The 18,297-nt window shown below is 42.0% G+C and overlaps 1 protein-coding gene across 1 annotated transcript in view; it reads right to left on the bottom strand.

Annotated features, from left to right (window-relative positions):
* Positions 1-5,863: 5,863 nt before the first annotated feature.
* Positions 5,864-18,297, bottom strand: part of MLKL (mixed lineage kinase domain like pseudokinase) — a 30,811-nt gene continuing 18,377 nt past the window's right edge. The window contains exons 7-11 of the mRNA XM_063112709.1: positions 17,809-17,890; positions 15,796-15,944; positions 15,541-15,590; positions 15,145-15,285; positions 5,864-6,252 (exon numbers count right to left, since the gene is read on the bottom strand). Coding sequence (XP_062968779.1) covers positions 6,218-6,252; positions 15,145-15,285; positions 15,541-15,590; positions 15,796-15,944; positions 17,809-17,890 — 457 coding nt within the window. The 3' untranslated portion in view covers positions 5,864-6,217. The remainder of the gene's footprint in view (positions 6,253-15,144; positions 15,286-15,540; positions 15,591-15,795; positions 15,945-17,808; positions 17,891-18,297) is intronic.

Here is an 18,297-nt window from a genome sequence, read left to right as displayed (position 1 = left end):
CCCGGCAGCTCACGCTCTCCGTCGTGCCGCGACCCGGCCTGCTCCTATTGGACGACTGCCGCAGCCGGCGGCCAATACTCTCCCTTCTTCTTCCCTTGGTCGCGCTAGCTGGAAGAACGGTACTCTCATTGGCTGGTCTTTCGCACAACTAGGCGGGACCGCGTGCAAGAAAGCCTCGTACAATTGGTAGAAGTCTACGTCCGTCACTTCGCGCCTAGCCCCGGAAGAATAGAGCGGGATGAGATGTTTGTCCGCTCTTTATTTGAACTTTCAGGCGGGAGAAAATTGTAGGAAAAAGATTTTTCTGTCCATTTTGGAATGAAGACGAAAATATTAAAACTGTGGCTTCTGCTGTTTCTCGCTAACGCTTTAGTGTAGGAGCTATCTTTATCCAAATGATAGTAGCTAGTAGAATAATTTCAAAATATCGCCCTCCGAATTCCGGAGCCTGTAAAGAGGTGTGGGACAATCCCGTTCATATATGTCCTCTCAGGGCCGGCCCGTGGCTCACTCGGGAGAGTGCGTTGCTGATAACACCAAGGCCCCGGGTTCGGATCCCATATACGGATGGCCGGTTTGCTCACTGGCTGAGCGTGGTGCTGACAACACCAAGCCAAGGGTTAAGATCCCCTTTACCGGTCATCTTAAAAAAAAAAAAAAAATATATATATATATATATATATGTCCTCTCAGGGGTTAAAGAGCTCATGAGGAAGAATTTGCCTACAGGATTTCTTCAATCTCAAACGACTGCAATAAATTGCCTGCTAATAAACATCGCTAGACAGCAAACATTTTTCTTTTTTTTTTTTTTTAACAGTTATAAATTTTATTTTGTCGATATACATTGTGGTTGATTATTGTTGCCCCTTACCAAAACCTCCCTCTCTCCTCCCTCTCCTCCCTCCCCCCCAACAATGTCCTTTCTGTTGACAGCAAACACTTTTCAAGCATTTTGCAGAAAGAAGAAATCTCCCTTTTCGGAAGAAGACTTAAAAATCACCTCAGGCAGACTATAAAGATCTCAGGCACATTGCCAAAGTTTGTTAACTCAGCTGTCAATTTTCAGTGGAATTGGTAGTAGAGGACAGCATAAATAATTGAAAGTCACAGCTAACCCAGTAAAGCCCTTTCAATATTTTTCTCCTCCAAACCTGTCGCCAGACCCAGTATTAACATACTTTTTCCTTTTCCTGCCTTCTGAGCTATAGAGTGGCAAAGAGGAGGAGAAAGGAATTTTCTGTTATAAACGGAGCTCCTTGTTATTATGTAACTACTTCACGTTCAATGCAGAAAAATTAGACAATGCAGAAAAACAAAAAAGAAAAATGGCCTCTAGCCAGAGATATCATTATTCATTTTGTGTAAAATCTTCATTTATTTAGATATACAAGAATACTTCAAAAAATTCGTGGGAGGATAGAATTGAAAGATAATCAAATTTTTCCGTGAACTTTTTGAAGACCCTTCGTAGATTAAACGGTGTTTAAACATAAAAGATATCTTGAATTGCTTTCCATGTTAATGAATACATAGGTACATCATCAAATACTGAGTCATTTTTTGAGAAAAATTTTAATTAAATTAATAGGTAATATGTCTTATGGTAAAGGAATTTGGACAACAAAAAGCTAGTCAGTGAAAAGTTTGAGGCCGGCCCGTGGCTCACTTGGGAGAGTGTGTTGCTGCTAACACCGAGATAGGGGTTAAGATCCCCTCACCGGTCATCTTTAAAAAAAAGAATAGTTTATAGACAATTTCTAAATGGCTCTGAAAGTATATTCTTGTTGTTTGTTTGTTCGTTTTTTTAAAGATGACCGGTAGGGGGATCTTAACCCTTGTACTTGCTGTTGTCAGTGCCACGCTCTCCAAAGAGAGCGAACCGGCCATCCCTATATAGGGATCCGAACCCGTGGCCTTGGTGTTATCAGCACCACACTCTCCCCAGTGAGCCAGAGGCTGGCCCTTATTCTTGCTTTTTTGTTTTTTGGTGGCTGACTGGTATAGGGATCCGAACCCATGAACATGGTGTCATAACATGAAAGTATATTCATTCACGATCTACTTAATGACCATGTTTGCTAGATAGGAGAGGAAGAGGATAAACACACAAGCCAGAAATTTAGTCTTGTCTCCAAATGATACTGGAGGACAGGGTCTGGGGAGGCCCTGGGACCCACCCTGTCCTCTTACCAGGTTCTTAACTCTGCCATAAGAAAGAGTTGAAGAGCAAAATCACAGTAGAAAGTGAGAACAGGTTCAATATGATGAATAAGGGATATGGATTTCACAGAAAAAGTGTGGCTTAGCTCCAGAGACTGAGCAGGGCCCACACCAAGTTTAATATAAAGGTAAGAAGTACGTATTCACAGACAAAGTGCAGGCTGGCTCTAGATTGAACAGCAGCCTGCTAAAGGCAGGTTTGATACAAAAAATAAGAAATACACATTTCAGGCAAAGTGCAGGCTAGCCCCAAGGAGAGTGAGCAACAGCCCTGCCTCCTATGGGATTCCACTTTTACAGTTTTGCTATTTAATACATATTCATATTATCTAAATAATATTCAACTAAGGGGGTGGTTCCCAGTGATGTAACATAGTCTTGCACATGTTCAGTTGGTCTCCTTTTAGGGCATGTTCATTGGTCAAATTCTATCACACACACCAGACATATTCAAGAATATTCTGTGCTGTTTAGCACCTCCAGTGGAAAGTCATTCAAAGGATAAACTCCCTTCCACTGAGCAGGCTTCATCATTGGGGTCGTGAAAGCATGTAAAATTCCTTTTATTGCTCATGCTCAGCTACTGGATTTGTATAAGTCTACCCCTTGTGGTCTCAATCTCCCCCTGTTGGTGCCAAAAATAGGTCAAACAAGCAACAGTATCTTTCTTCTAGGTGAGGGCCTAGAGGAAAGGCTTGAGACCTTGGGGAGTGGCTTGAAACCCAGAGGTGTGTCCTGAAATACAAACCCATGGAAACCAACCACCTCCTATCTCACAACTTCCAAAAGATATAAATAGTGAGAAGAAATAGGTGTTGGCTGTGTTCCATTTTAGGCATGAAATTCCCATTTACAACTTTATAGGTGATTACTTAAACACCGGCCTCTCTATTGGCTCATTTGTAAAAAAGACTGAAAAAAAAAATGCACTAAGAATCACTTTGTAGAAGAGTTGTTTGGATGGATTTTTTTTCCTTCACCAAAAGACATGACTAAAAAAAAAAAAAGAAAGACTAAAAGATGTTGATTTATGGCTGGCCTGTTAGCTCAATTGGGAGAGCATGATGCTAGTAACAGCAAGGTCACAGGTTCAGATCCTAGCACTGGCTGGCTGCCAAAAAAAAATTTAAAAAGACATCCGTTCATCTATACTACATTATAGTGACTACTTATATGGACCTGAATGCATAATTTAAAATGTAAAATTTGTCCAGGTAATGGAAATTTTTTATTTTATTTTTTTGGCTGCTGGCCGGTAAGGGAATCTAAACCCTTGACCTCGGTATTATCAACACCATGCTCTAACCAACTGAGCTAACTAGCCAGCCTTAAAATAATTTTTTTTAAAAAACATAGAATAAAAAACACTAGAATGCAAACTAGTTTATAGTGATAGAAAGCAGATTAGTGGTTGCCTGAGGGAAGGGGGATAGAGTGACTGTAAAGGCACATGAAGAAAATTTGGGATTGATGGATATGTTTATTATCTTGATCATGTTGATGGTTTCATGGGTGTATACATTTGTTGACACATCAAATTACACACTTTAAATACTTGTAATTTATTGTGCATCAATTACACCTTAAAAATGCTGTTAAAAATCAGAATTGGGGGCCAGCCCGTGGCTCACTTGGGAGAGTGTGGTGCTGATAAAACCAAGGCCACGGGTTTGGATCCCTACATAGGGATGGCTGGTTAGCTCACTTCAGAGAGTGTGGTGCTGACAACACCAAGTCAAGGGTTAAGATCGCCTTATCAGTCATCTTTAAAAAAAAATCAGAATTGTGAGGGAAGAGAATAATTGGCATAATGGAACTTTCTGGTGTGATGATAATGTTCATTATCTTGGTAAGGATAATGTTCATTATCTTATCTAGATTACTCATATGTGTGCATTTGTCAAAACTCATCAAATAGTATATTTAAGATTTATGCCACTTACAACATGGAAAATTTACTTCCTTATCCCCCCAAAAACTTATAAAGAAGTTGAACTCCAGTTAATGGGATAAATACCGAAGTGTTTAGGAATAAAGTGTACTGACGTTTGCAATTTTCTTTTCTTTTTTCTTTTTAGCCACTGGCTGGTACAGGTGTTAGAAGCACCATGCTCTATACAACTGAGCTAACCAGCCAGCCTGCAATTATCTTTTAAATGCATAAAAAATTGGGATGAATTAATGGCTAGAAAGAAGCATAGATAGATGAATATGTATGTGATAAAACAAATATAGTATATTGCTAATTGTAGAATTTAGGTGGTGGGTGTAGGGTGTTCAGAGTACCATTGTACCAACTTTTTTGTGTATCTGAAAATTTTCATAAATAAATATTGAGAAAAAATTAGGTATAGGGCCTTGGAAGGCATCCTGTGAAGTGAAAGGACCTGAAGATTAAGCTTTATTTATTTATTTTTTTTAATTTTTATTTTATTTTTAAAAAGATGACCGGTAAGGGGATCTTAACCCTTGACTTGGTGTTGTTAGCACCACGCTCACCCAGTGGGCAAACCAGCCATCCCTATACGGGATCCGAACCCGTGGCCTTGGTGTTATCAGCACCGCACTCTCCCGAGTGAGCCACAGGCCGGCCCCAAGATTAAGCTTTATTAGTTTCACAGTAAATCCACCTCTACCTGTGGCTCTGCCAAAGTAATAGTTTAGGGGCTGGCCAGTTAGCTCAGTTGGTTAAAGTATGGTATTATAATACCAAGGTCTAATGGTTCAGATCCCTGTACTGGCCAGCTGCAAAAAAAATAAAGAATAGAATCTCTAACTATTTTTTTTTACTGCTGTCTTCTCAGTGATTGGACAATGACTAGCACATTTGCTATTGAATGATTTGGAATGAGTTGTGAAAAAAAAATGCAATATGTAGAGGTGGGGATTAGTATATTGGAGGCAAAGCAAACACATATAAGAAAGGTATAAAAAATTCAGAACTAATGAGCCATGTGCCAGAGACAGGGGGTTAAGTCTGACAGAGATGAAAAATTTGGCAGATCCTATGCTAACATATTTTGTTTATACTAATAGAATTAAAATAATTTTTTTTTAGATGACCAGAAAGGGGATCTTAACCCTTGACTTGTTGTTGTCAGCACCATGCTCTTCCAAGTGAGCTAACCAGCCATCCCCATATAGGGATCCGAACCTGTGGCCTTAGTGTTATCAGCACCACACTCTCCCAAGTGAGCCATGGGCTGGCCCAAGGATTAAAATAATTTTTTAATGAAATGTCAACCTTTATAAATAGGGACACTTAACAGAAAAACCCAAATTTCTAGCTTCTTTTGACAAAATGGAAAATTCTGGAAATATTGATTCCATTCTTACATGATAAAAAATAGACTGGAGTTGAGCAGACGCTGTTCTTCTTAAAGCTCATCTGTTCACTGAACTCCCCTCCATGCTCAACTCACTCATTTAGGTGCCCTCCCAGGTCCTATAGGCATTAGAGACTGGAATCTCTGGCAGGAGAATTCTGCAACCTGATATGGAAAGTCAGGTTGCAGTCAAAAATATAAGGCTATGGGTATCCAAAATGGGGAGTCTGTACTTAGTTCAATGGGCAAGAGGAAGGATTTTACAGTGTTTGCTTAGTTACTACTGTTGTGTAATAAACCACCCCACAACTTAGTGATTTAAGACAAGAATAATTTATTTTGCTCATAATTTTGTGAATGGTCAATTTGGGCTGGGCTCAGCTGGGTGATTCTTGTGGTCTTAACTGGGCTCACTCATGTAACTAGGTCAGCTGCCAGGCTGGCAGGTCTAGTATGACCTCAGCTGGGACAGTTTGCTTCTGCTCCACATGGTCTCTCATCCTCCAGCATGCTAGCCTAACTTGTTCATGGCTTGTAGGGTTCCAAGAGAGGTAGTGGACATTTATAAGGCCTCTTGAGGCATAGGTGTGGAACTAGCACAGTCCCTTCTTCCATTGTGTTTCTCTCAGCTTCTTGTCCGGGGTCTCCTTGGTTTAGGTTTTGATATGCTACTCAGTAAATATAGACAGTTTCTTTAAGATTTCTGTGAATAAATGAACAGAAAGTTAGACAATAGCAGGGAGCTGAGAGCCAAGCTAGAAACATAAAGACAGTTCTACAGTACACAACAATATAGAAACTGCATTCCCCCTGGTCTGGCTGGTGCCTAAATCACCATCTGCATTCATGCCTCTGTGATATGAAGTTTTCCTCTTACTTGATCAACTTTAAAAAACACAAATACTTTGAGGGAGAGTTAAACTCACATGTTAGTGTGAATTAGTCTGTGGTAATAGGTTCTCTAATAATGGGAGGGCCCTGGGTTGTGAGGGAGCCTGAAAGAGGGAGAAAGGAGACAAAGGAGAGTTTGAAGGAGAGGAAGGCACCATGTGAGTTTAAATCACTGTCAGCTTCTTTTTTTTTTTTTTTTTTTTACCTGTTCAAGCATTTTATTTCTAGTCTTTTATTTATTTATTTATTTAAACTTTTATTTTGTCGATATACATTGTGGTTGATTATTGTTGCCCCTTACCAAAACCTCCCTCCCTCCTCCCTCTCCTCCCTCCCCCCCAACAATGTCCTTTCTGTTTGCTTGTCCTATCAACTTCAAGTAATTGTGGTTGTTATATCTCCCCCCCCCCCGGTTTTTTGTTTGTGTGTGTGTGTGTGTGTGTGTGTGAGTTTATATATTAATTTTTAGCTCCCACCAATAAGTGAGAACATGTGGTAGTTCTCTTTCTGTGCCTGACTCGTTTCACTTAATATAATTCTCTCAAGGTCCATCCATGTTGTTGCAAATGGCAGTATTTTATTCGTTTTTATAGCTGAGTAGTATTCCATTGTGTAGATGTACCACATTTTCCGTATCCACTCATCCGATGATGGACATTTGGGCTGGTTACAACTCTTGGCTATTGGAAAGAGTGCTGCGATGAACATTGGGGAACAGGTATACCTTGGACTTGATGATTTCCATTCCTCTGGGTATATTCCCAGCAGTGGGATAGCTGGGTCATATGGTAGATCTATCTGCAATTGTTTGAGGAACCTCCATACCATTTTCCATAGAGGCTGCAGCATTTTGCAGTCCCACCAACAATGTATGAGATTTCCTTTTTCTCCGCAACCTCACCAGCATTTATCGTTCAGAGTCTTTTGGATTTTAGCCATCCTAACTGAGGTGAGAGGGTATCTCAGTGTGGTTTTGATTTGCATTTCCCGGATGCTGAGTGATGTTGAGCATTTTTTCATATGTCTGTTGGCCATTTGTATATCTTCCTTAGAGAACTGCCTGCTTAGCTCTTTTGCCCATTTTTTAATTGGGTTGCTTGTTTTTTTCTTGTAAAGTTGTTTGAGTTCCTTATATATTCTGGATATTGATCTTTTGTCAGATGTATATTTTGCAAATATTTTCTCCCACTCTGTTGGTTGTCTTTTAACTCTGTTAATTGTTTCTTTTGCTGTGCAGAAGCTTTTTAGTTTGATATAATCCCATTTGTTTATTTCTCCTTTGGTTGCCCGTGCTTTTGGGGTCGTATTCATGAGGTCTGTGTCCAGTCCTATTTCCTGAAGTGTTTCTTCTATGTTTTCTTTAAGAAGTTTTATTGTTTCAGGGTGTATATTTAAATCCTTAATCCATTTTGAGTTAATATGGTGAGAGGTATGGGTCTAGTTTCATTCTCCTGCATATGGATATCCAGTTATCCCAGCACCATTTGCTGAAGAGGCAGTCCCTTCCCCAGTGAATAGGCTTGGTGCCTTTGCCAAAGATCAGATGGCAGTAAGTGTGTGGGTTGATTTCTGGATTCTCTATTCTATTCCATTAATCAGTGTGTCTGTTTTTATGCCAGTACCATACTGTTTTGGTTATTATAGCTTTGTAGTATAGCCTAAAGTCGGGTAGTGTTATGCCACCAGCTTTATTTTTTTTGCTCAGCATTGCTTTGGCTACGCGTGGTCTTTTATTATTCCATATAAATGTCTGGATAGTTCTTTCCATTTCTGAGAAAAATGTCTTTGGAATTTTGATGGGGATTGCATTGAATTTGTATATCACTTTGGGTAGTATGGACATTTTCACTATGTTGATTCTTCCAATCCAAGAGCATGGGATATCTTTCCATCTTCTTGTATCCTCTCTAATTTCTCTCAGAAGTGGTTTGTAGTTCTCATTATAGAGATTTTTCACATCCTTGGTTAACTCAATTCCTAAGTATTTTACTTTTTTGGTGGCTATTGTAAATGGGCAGGCTTTCTTGATTTCTCGTTCTGCATGTTCACTATTGGAGAAAAGAAATGCTACTGATTTTTGTGTGTTGATTTTGTATCCTGCTACTGTGCTGAAATCATTTATCAATTCCAAGAGTTTTTTGTAGAGGCTTTAGGCTGTTCGGTATATAGGATCATGTCATCTGCAAACAGGGACAGTTTGACTTCATCTTTTCCAATCTGGATGCCCTTTATTTCCTTCTCTTCTCTGATTGCTCTGGCTAGTACTTCCAACACTATGTTGAATAGGAGTGGTGAGAGTGGGCATCCTTATCTAGTTCCTGTTCTTAAAGGAAAAGCTTTCAGCTTTTCCCCATTCAGGATGATATTGGCAATGAGTTTGTCATACATGGCTTTAATTATGTTGAGATACTTTCCCTCTGTACCTAACTTATAGAGGGTGTTTGTCATGAATGAGTGCTGAATTTTATCAAATGCTTTTTCAGCATCTATAGAGATGATCATATGGTCCTTGTGTTTGACTTTATTAATAGGGTGTATCACATTTATTGATTTGCGTATGTTGACCGAACCTTGCGTCCCTGGGATGAATCCCACTTGATCGTGGTGAATAATTTTATGTATGTGTTGCTGTATTCTGTTTGCTAGTATTTTAGTGAGGATTTTTGCATCTATATTCATCAAGGATATCGGCCTGTAGTTTTCTTTTTTGGTTATATCTTTACCTGGTTTTGGTATCAGGATGATGTTTGCTTCATAGAATGAGTTTGGGAGATTTGCGTCGTTTCAATCTTTTGAAATAGTTTGTAAAGAATCAGTGTCAATTCCTCTTTGAATGTTTGGTAAAATTCTGCTGTGAATCCGTCTGGTCCTGGGCTTTTCTTTGTTGGGAGCCTTCTGATAACAGCTTCAATCTCCTTTATTGTTATTGGTCTGTTCAAATTTTCTACGTCTTCATGGTTCAGTTTTGGGAGCTTGTGTATGTCCAGAAATTTATCCATTTCCTCCAGATTTTCACATTTGTTGGCGTATAGTTGTTTATAGTAGTCTCGAATGATTCCTTGTATTTCAGATGAATCCGTTGTAATATCGCCTTTTTCATTTCTAATTTTTATTATTTGAATCTTCTCTCTTTTTTGTTAGCCATGCTAATGGTTTGTCAATTTTATTTATCTTTTAAAAAAACCAACTTTTTGATTCATTGATCTTTTGTATTGTTTTTTGGGTTTCAATTTCATTCAGTTCTGCTCTGATCTTAATGATTTCTTTCCGTCTGCTAACTTTAGGTTTGGATTGTTCTTGTTTTTCTAGTTCTAAGGTGAAATGTTAGGTTGTTCACTTGCAATCTTTCCATTCTTCTGAGGTGAGCATTTAATGCAATAAATTTCCCCCTCAATACTGCTTTTGCAGTATCCCACAGGTTTTGGTATTATGTATCATTGCTTTCATTAGTTTCAATAAATTTTTTGATTTCCTGCTTGATTTCTTCTTGGACCCATATGTCATTATGTAGAATGCTGTTTAATTTCCACGTGTTTGTATAGTTTCCAGAGTTTCGTTTGTTATTAATTTCTAGTTTTAATCCATTATGGTCTGAGAAAATACATGGGATAATTCCAATTTTTTTGTATTTATTGAGACTTGATTTGTGACCTAATATGTGATCTATCCTGGAGAATGATCCATGTGCTGATGAGAAGAATGAATATTCTGAGGTTGTTTGATGGAATGTTCTGTAGATATCTGCCAATTCCAATTGGTCTAGAGTATTGTTTAGATCTTGTGTTTCTCTACTGATTCTTTGCCTAGATGATCTGTCTAATATTGACAGTGGGGTGTTCAGGTCCCCTGCTATTATAGTATTAGTGTCTATTTCCTTCTTTAGGTCTAATAGAGTTTGTTTTATAAATCAGGCTGCTCCAACATTGAGTGCATACATATTTATGATTGTTATGTCTTCTTGATGGATCAGTCCTTTTATCATTATGTAGTGTCCCTCATTGTCTCTTTATATGGTTTTTAGTTTAAAGTCTATTTGGTCAGATATAAGAATAGCTACTCCAGCTCGTTTTTCTTTTCTGTTTGCATGGTAAAACTTTTTCTATCCTTTCACTCTTAGTCTATGTGAATCTTTATGGGTGAGGTGGGTCTCTTGTAGGCAGCATATAGTTGGGTCCTCCTTTTTAATCCAGTCAGCCAGTCTGTGTCTTTTGATTGGGGAATTTAAGCCTTTTACATTAAGAGTTGTTATTGAGAGGTGTTGATTTATTCCTAGCATTTTATTGGTTGTTTGGTTGTCTTAGGTGTCTTTTATTCCTTGCTTTCTGATTTGCTGTTTGGTTTCTGTGTTTGTTGGTTCCTTAGGTTGTAGATAGTGTTTTTGTTTGTTTGTTTTCTCTTCATGAATGCCATTTTTATTATACTAGTGGGTTTTGTTTTTTCTTGGGTTTTTATGGCAGTGGTAGTTATTTTTCAGGAACCAAACCCAGTACTCCCTGGAGGATTTCTTGTAAGGGTGGTCGTGTGGTAGTGAACTCCTGCAGTTTTTGTTTGTCTGAGAAATATACTATTTGCCCTTCATTTCGGAAGGATAGCCTTGCAGGGTAGAGTATTCTTGGCTGGCAATCTTTGTCTTTTAGTATTTTGAGTATATCATCCCATTCTTTTCTACCTTTTAGGGTTTGTGATGAAAAGTCTGATGTTAGCCTGATTGGGGCTCCCTTATAGGTGATTTGACGCTTCTCTCTTGCAGCTTTTAAGATTCTCTCTTTGTCTCTGAGTTTTGTCAATTTGACTATAACATGTCTTGGAGAGGGCCTTTTTGGGTTGAATACGTTTGGAGATCGTTGAGCTTCCTGGATCTGAAGATCTGTGATTTTTCCTATACCTTGGAAGTTTTCTGTCACTATTTTGTGAATATGTTTTCAATGCAATCTCCATTTTCCTCCCCTTCTGGGATATCCATGACTTGGATATTTGAGCGCTTAAGGTTGTCTGATATCTCTCTCAGATTTTCTTCAATGTCTTTGATTCTTTTTTCTTTTTTGTCTGCTTGTGTTATTTCAAACAGCCCATCTTCAAGTTCAGAGGTTCTCTCTTCAACTTTGACAAGCCTGCTGGTTAAACTCTCCGTTGTGTTTTTTATTTCGCTGAATAACTTCTTCAGTTCAGCAAGTTCTGCTACATTTTTTTTCAGGACATTGATTTCCTTGTACATTTCCTCTTTCAGGTCCTGTATACTTTTCCTTGTTTCATCATGATGTCTAGCTGAGTTTTCTTGTATCTCATTCAGTTTCCTTAGAATTATCGGTCGAAATTCCTTGTCAGTCATTTTAAGGGCTTCTTGTTCGATAGGATCTAGAGTTTGAGATTTATTAACTTTTGGTGGTGTACTTTCTTGATTTTTTGTATTTCTGGTATCTTTTCTTTGATGTTTATTCATTGTGGTGGGGGGTTTCACAGTCCACCGGTTTGAGACTATTGACTAAATAAGATGTTGCTGTGGTTGCCAATTTGGTATGGCTACCTCCGTGACTGCTCAGGTGGCCTCTAGTGCCTTGTGTGTGTGGTTGCCTCGGGTCTTGGGCCTCTCCGGGGAGCCACCTCTCTGGTCAGCTTGGACTCTGCTGGGCTGCTGGATCACAGGGCAGTACCGCAGGGTGTGTGGTCTCTGCTGAGCTTCCACTTCCCGTGCAGGACTTCTCCCTGTTCTGTGCTCTCTGGCCCGGGCTGTTGGATCACGCAGTGGCAACCCCACAGAGTGTGTGGTTTCTGTCGCGTCTTCGCCTCCCTAGCCAGAAGTCTCCCCACTCTGTGCGCACTGGGCTGGGCTGGGATGTGTCTTCTGCAGCCCTCGTCTATTCGCTGGGCCTTCAAGACCCTGCTTGGCACCGCCTTGCCCAGGAAGTCTACCAGGTTTCTGCTAGGTCACTTTGGGTGCCTTTGTAGCACTGTGTAGATCTTTCTCGGGACTTATCACCTTCCTCCTGTTATCGCGGTTATTTGTGTACTTATCTTATCTCCCACACCAGAGCATGAGCTCCTCAGGGGAGGAGGCTGCAGCACACAGTTCACCTTTGAATTCCCCCGGTGTGGACTGAGTCCGGTGCCCGCCCGCAGTCAGCTCTCCAGCAGGTTCAAGCGAATTCGGTAACTCTCCGACCACACTATTCCTAACCAGAAATCGGTTAGGCATTTTTCCGAACTGATGGCCGCAGAGGTGGTATCTGCCTCCCGGTAACAGGAAGTTTACCGGGAGCCGGAGCCTAGGGTATGGTGGAGTGACAGTCGGCCCAGCCCGTACTTCCTTGCCCTCCGGATGGTGGCTGGGGATGCCCCACGCCACCAGCCCCACCAGAGAACCACAGAGGTAGTGGGAGGGGAGGCTGGCCCGCAGGCCCTGGGAAGCCCCTCGCCGTGGCAAGCAAGTGGGAAGGCTCAGTGAGGAGCCAAGCTGGGCGAGGAGGACAGGCTTGGCCGAGCCAGGCCGGAGGCACCACCACCTGAGAAAATGGAGGCAGCCCTGGGGCCAGTGAGTGGCCTGGTGGGGCAGGCGTCCGCCCCCCGAGCAGGGCCGGGCTGGGGGTCACTCACAGGGCTGTGCCGGGTCGGGTGGCTCCCTCTCTGCCTCTGCATCATCACTGTCCCCGTTCTTGGCCGCTGCCGCCTCGGGCTGCTCACTTGGTCCTGTGGCGCGGCTTGGGCGCTCCCAGGAATCTTCTTTTATGCCAGCCTGAAACCTTGAATCCTGAATAGGGCAGCTGGCCACCTTCAGCGCGGCCCTGGCCTCCGGCATCCTGGCAGCATCAACAGCAGCCCTGGCGCCATGTTCCCTGTTTAGAGACTCGCTTTTGCAGCTAAGAAACAGTTCTTTTCCTGCTCCATACTTCAAAGCTGTTGCCTGTAAATGAGGCAGCCTGTGCTGCCAAGGGCAAAGTGGCGGTCAGCCCCCACGACCGGCCACCAGCAGCGGTCCTCCCTTAAGAGACGGCAAGAGGAAGGTCCACAAGTTTCCTGGCTGCCTAAGGCCCAGTGGCCGCCTTTTCCACCTCAGCTACTCCGTGCCAACCGCCGCAGCCACCGCCATCTTAAGATACTCAGTCTTTATTTCTCAAATCACTGTCAGCTTCTTATCTATCTTGAAAGCCAGTTGTTCAGGAAGTGCCATTGTGTCCTCTTTTCTGCTCTGCAGTGGTGAAGAGAAAGTTTCATATATAATCTTGACCATGATTTTGATATTTCACTCGAAAGGTAGGGATGTGGGTGAAGGGAGAGGAAAGATGAGGGATGAGACACCCTCTCAGGTGCTGTTGGTGTTTCTCGATGGACCACATGATAGAAGGCCTTGAAGAACAGTCCTCATGCCAGAGACTTCTGTAAGTAGTGAAGACGCCCTTGGAAACTGCCTCAAAAAGCTGGATGTCTGTCTCTTTAGTTCCTCTTTCGAGGCATTTCATCTTCAATAATCAGCATGCTCCATCCCCAGGTCTATAACTTGAGTAACTCTTGTATGTGTGGCACAGGAGACATGCAAGAGAATGTTCCAAGAGGCAACATTTAAACACGAACAAAGTAATAGACCAGAACAAAGTACTGGAACAACTAAAATATCCACCCCACAATGGAATGGATAAGTAAGGTGCATGGTTATCTAATGGACAGTGAAAATGAGTGAATTGAAACCACCATGTTAACATGGATGAATTTCAAATCATAATGTTGAGCAAATGAAGCAAGTCATGGTAGAATATTGTACGATGTCATTAATATATAGTCTCCAAACATGGGAAACCAAATAATATACTATTTCTAGGTTGTAAAACAATAAAAAATATACGTAAATAAATGTTTACCACAAAAGTTAGAACAGTGGTTACCTCTGGAAGAAAGGAGAGGAATGTGGAAACCAAGACACTCATAGGTGGTTTCTGAGTAAATGGCTATGTTCCATTCTTTAATGAGGGATGGATGTGTGATGTTCTTTTGACATTTTAACTGCACATACATATATTATACACTGCTGTAGTGTCGTACATATCGTGATAAGGATAAGAAAAAAATCATTTTGTGTTTTTCAACTCGCGGCAACTTTAGTGGAAACACTTCGCCAATCCAGGGATGCTGCATGTGAACTCCTCTCTTTTCTGTCTGGCACTTTGTGGAAACTCTGGGAGATTTGGATCTAAGGTGGGAGAGGGAGATGCTCCCAGGGAGGGAGACAGCATAAGGAAGTTACAGAGAAGCAGCTGATGACATGGGGAGATAAAATTCTGAGTCAAGGAAATAATCCCAAGAATATAGAGAAGAGGAAGGAAGAAAAGAAGGAAGGAAAGAAATAGGCTGGAGGAAAGTCATCTGCCCTCCCAATCCATTTAGACTAAACAATGTCCTTACAGTAGAGTTTCTGAAGCCCTGCACTATTGACACTTGGGCTGGATAATTCTTTGTTGTAAGAGGGCTGTCCTATGCATTGTAGAAAGTTGAGTTGCATCTCTGGTCTTTATCCGATAAATGCCAGTAGCAAACCCCACCCTACCTCCTTGGAGTTGTAACAACCCAAAATGTCTTCAGACATTGCCAAATATTTCCTGGAGGGCAAAGTCACCCCTGATTGTGAACTATTGCCTTGAAGCTTGTAAAAAAGAAATCTTTCACAAATGTGAAATAAGCGTGTGGCTCATGCTCTTTACACAAGAAAGAACCCTACCGTCAACATAGGGCCGCCGGGATGGCTCATAGGCCCGGCACTCATCAATGATCTCCTGCAGCTCTAAAGGGCAATGTTCACCCACTGGCTCCTGCTGCCGGTCCACAGTCACCAGTTGGAAGATCTTCTCAGAATTACAGCCTGGCATAGAAACAGGATGAGAGACTTTAAAAATTGCTCTGGCACTCAAACATGTCTCTGGATGCTGGTGGCTGGCATCAGAACTAGGGATTTCAAATATGGAAAAAACAAGGGCTTCCAATGACTCACTGACCAGCACAGGCAGTTCCCACCTTGGAGAACAAAGCTCCTGGGACAGCACCAATGGGAAATTTCTAGACTATTGGAAGGGGACCCAGTCCCAGCACTGGCTGAACCAGCCTTCACATTCATCACCTTCAAATGGAATCTTCCCAGTGGCGATTTCCCAGAGGACGATTCCGAAGCTAAAAGAAAACCAAGAGACTGAACAACCATAACAAGTTTCCCTTTTCCCATTCCCTCTAGCCACTTCCTGAAAACTCAGTGAATTTTCTGATTACCACCCAATTCCATTCACCAGAGTTAAGATGGTCCTTGGAAGAGGAGTTTGACTTGGGCTTTCCCATCCTGTTCATCTGAGTCAGAATCTGCACGAGAACATGAACGAACCTGTATATTTCAGCTTTTATGTCATATTTATGAAACACATTTTCCAGTCCCTGAGGTGAGACATATGCTGCAGAATTGGCAATCTCTGTTTTTTCCTTAGTTTCCCGGCTGATGGAAGTCTGTGTTTTGCTCAGTTCAAATCCTGCAAGCTAGATAGAGACGTGACTTAGAAACAGCAAGATCTCGGGTGGAGGCATAGAGCACAGGGGGTTGGCACTACATACGATTGTCAGGGAATGGTCTTTTACCTTAGGGATTTATTTCCAATAGTGTCTTCTGCCGGTGTGGCTATGCTATTGGCTAACATTATGAATTTAACTTATCACAGAGCATCCACCAAGAGAAAGACAAAGAGATTTCTTCTCTATAAAATGGGGTGATGGCAATGAGGAATTACTTGAGATAATGGTTATAAAGCACCTGTGAGCCTTGGTAAGTTGTAATTGTTGTTAGTATTACTTTCTTAGATACAGAGTTTTCTCAGTTGAAGACTCAACTCCATTCAGTGAGGGGGGAGAGGGGTGCACAGAGCTACCACATGGCTTGCTTTCTCCCAGAAGCAGATAAAAAATGATGCAAGGACATTCCCTCTGTTCTATTTGACCCTATAGGGGATCAGCTTGTTCCTTTGGATTTACTTGATAAGCGTGAGTGATCCCTGCAGACCCTGTACAGTCACATGGTGTTTTGAAAGAAGCCATAGCACAGTTAATGGGAGTGAATGTTCTTGCTCCATGCACACCTGCCATTAGCACCATCAGTGTGCAGAAGTACCACACTCAGCCAGGTATCCAAATCTAGTGGCAAGGTCAGGAGGAGGATAAGACTCTGAGATGGCCCATCCCCCTTTCATTCCTTCATTTGCTCACGTGTTTAGTGAGCACTGACATTCTCTGACATCAAGCACCATGCTAGATATCAGGGATGAAAGGCTGAATAGCACACGTTTCAGTCAGGTGATGAGAGGATCATGAGAGTGCTGCAGACATAGTGCTTCAGGAGTACTTATATCACCATTGGCGAGGGAGAAAGACATCTGAAAGGCAGAAAAGACCTGTCTTTGGTTAACTGAGGGCTGTCCTTGACACTCATAAGACTGGAAGAAAGAAAACCATCTATGGACGACAGAGAAAACTTTCTTTTAGCACTTGGGAAGTGTGGATACCGACCGAGTTAACAAAACCCTTTCTTCCTCCATATGAAAATCTTGTTTTCAGTTAACTTTTTAGCTCTGTTCCCCCTGGAAACCTGATAAAGATAGACTGTCACCTATTCTCTTTAGTGACATTGCTGATAAAAAAAATGACCTCTGATTGGTTAAATTGCTTCCAGACAGGGTGGGGGGAAGGGGACTACACATAGCAGATACGGATGCCGTGCTTTGTGGCAAGCCTTATAACTGGCAGCTGGCACATCCCTGCAGGGACATTGGAAGGTATGCCTGAAGGATTGTTAGAAGAGATATTGACTCTTTCCAGTCATGGGGCCTCTAAGCCTGGATGACCCCACACCCACCTGATGGGAGCCTTTTAATCTAGCATCTGGGGCAGAGACAAAGAGAATATCTGCGGGATGACGGTGGAGACTCACACTGGAGAGAAGGTTTGGTGCTACTGGCATCTGTGTTTTCTTCAGGATACCCTTCTAAGTGACATTGAATGCCAAGTGTGGCCTATGGCAATACTGTGTGTCTGAATACCCTATCGGCTCTAAGAAAATCCCCTGGTGGGTGTTATAGGGATCCAGGCATCTAAGGGGAAATGACTCTTAGCCTCTCCCTGCTAAGCAGGTGGTGAAGGAAGGTGGGCATTAGAATGAGAGGCAAGGATTGATTGAGCCTGTCCTGTGGTGGGCACTGAAAAGCTGTACAGGCAGGGGAAGAGTTGCGCTCAGTACCAAAATTAAAGCAGAGAAACAAGCAGGCGCAGCCTTTCTGAGACCCTTGTGTACCTCTCCCAGCACCAAACAGACATGCAGGTTTGACTCAAAGAGACCCCTGGAAGGCACACTCACCTTCACTTGGTAGCCATTAGTTACCAGGAAGCTTGCGCTGCTGATGTTTCTGTGGAGTTCAGGTGTTTCTGAATGGTGTAGCCTGACATGACCAAAGGCAGAAAATATTAATGACCTTTGCACAGACTTTCTTGGGGTTTTGACAGTCATTACCAGGATAATAAGGCTGGTCAGTACCATGACTTCCTCATGGGTAGCTATCCATGGAGATGGGAAAACTGGGATGCAGAGGTGAGATTTGATCATTGTGTGCTATGAGTATATAGCAGAGCTATGATGCATTGTACAAGCAGGCATGACAGCTCTTGTGGAGTGCATGCAATGTGGCACCTGGCATCACTTTAGGTAGAAAAGGATGAAAGTGCTTTTCCTGGGTGGTGCTAGGCAGACCAAAGTGCTCAAAGGCATGGCTAGATGGTTGGACCATGCCTAGGACTCTTCTGGTTTAAACAGAAGGTGAAGCTGGGGTTCCCACTGACTTACAGGCAA

The sequence above is a fragment of the Cynocephalus volans genome, chromosome 10 (assembly GCF_027409185.1).
Source record: "Cynocephalus volans isolate mCynVol1 chromosome 10, mCynVol1.pri, whole genome shotgun sequence".
Lineage (NCBI taxonomy): Eukaryota > Metazoa > Chordata > Mammalia > Dermoptera > Cynocephalidae > Cynocephalus > Cynocephalus volans.
Note: the sequence above shows the minus strand (reverse complement) of the source record. Positions and strands in the feature narration are given on the sequence as shown.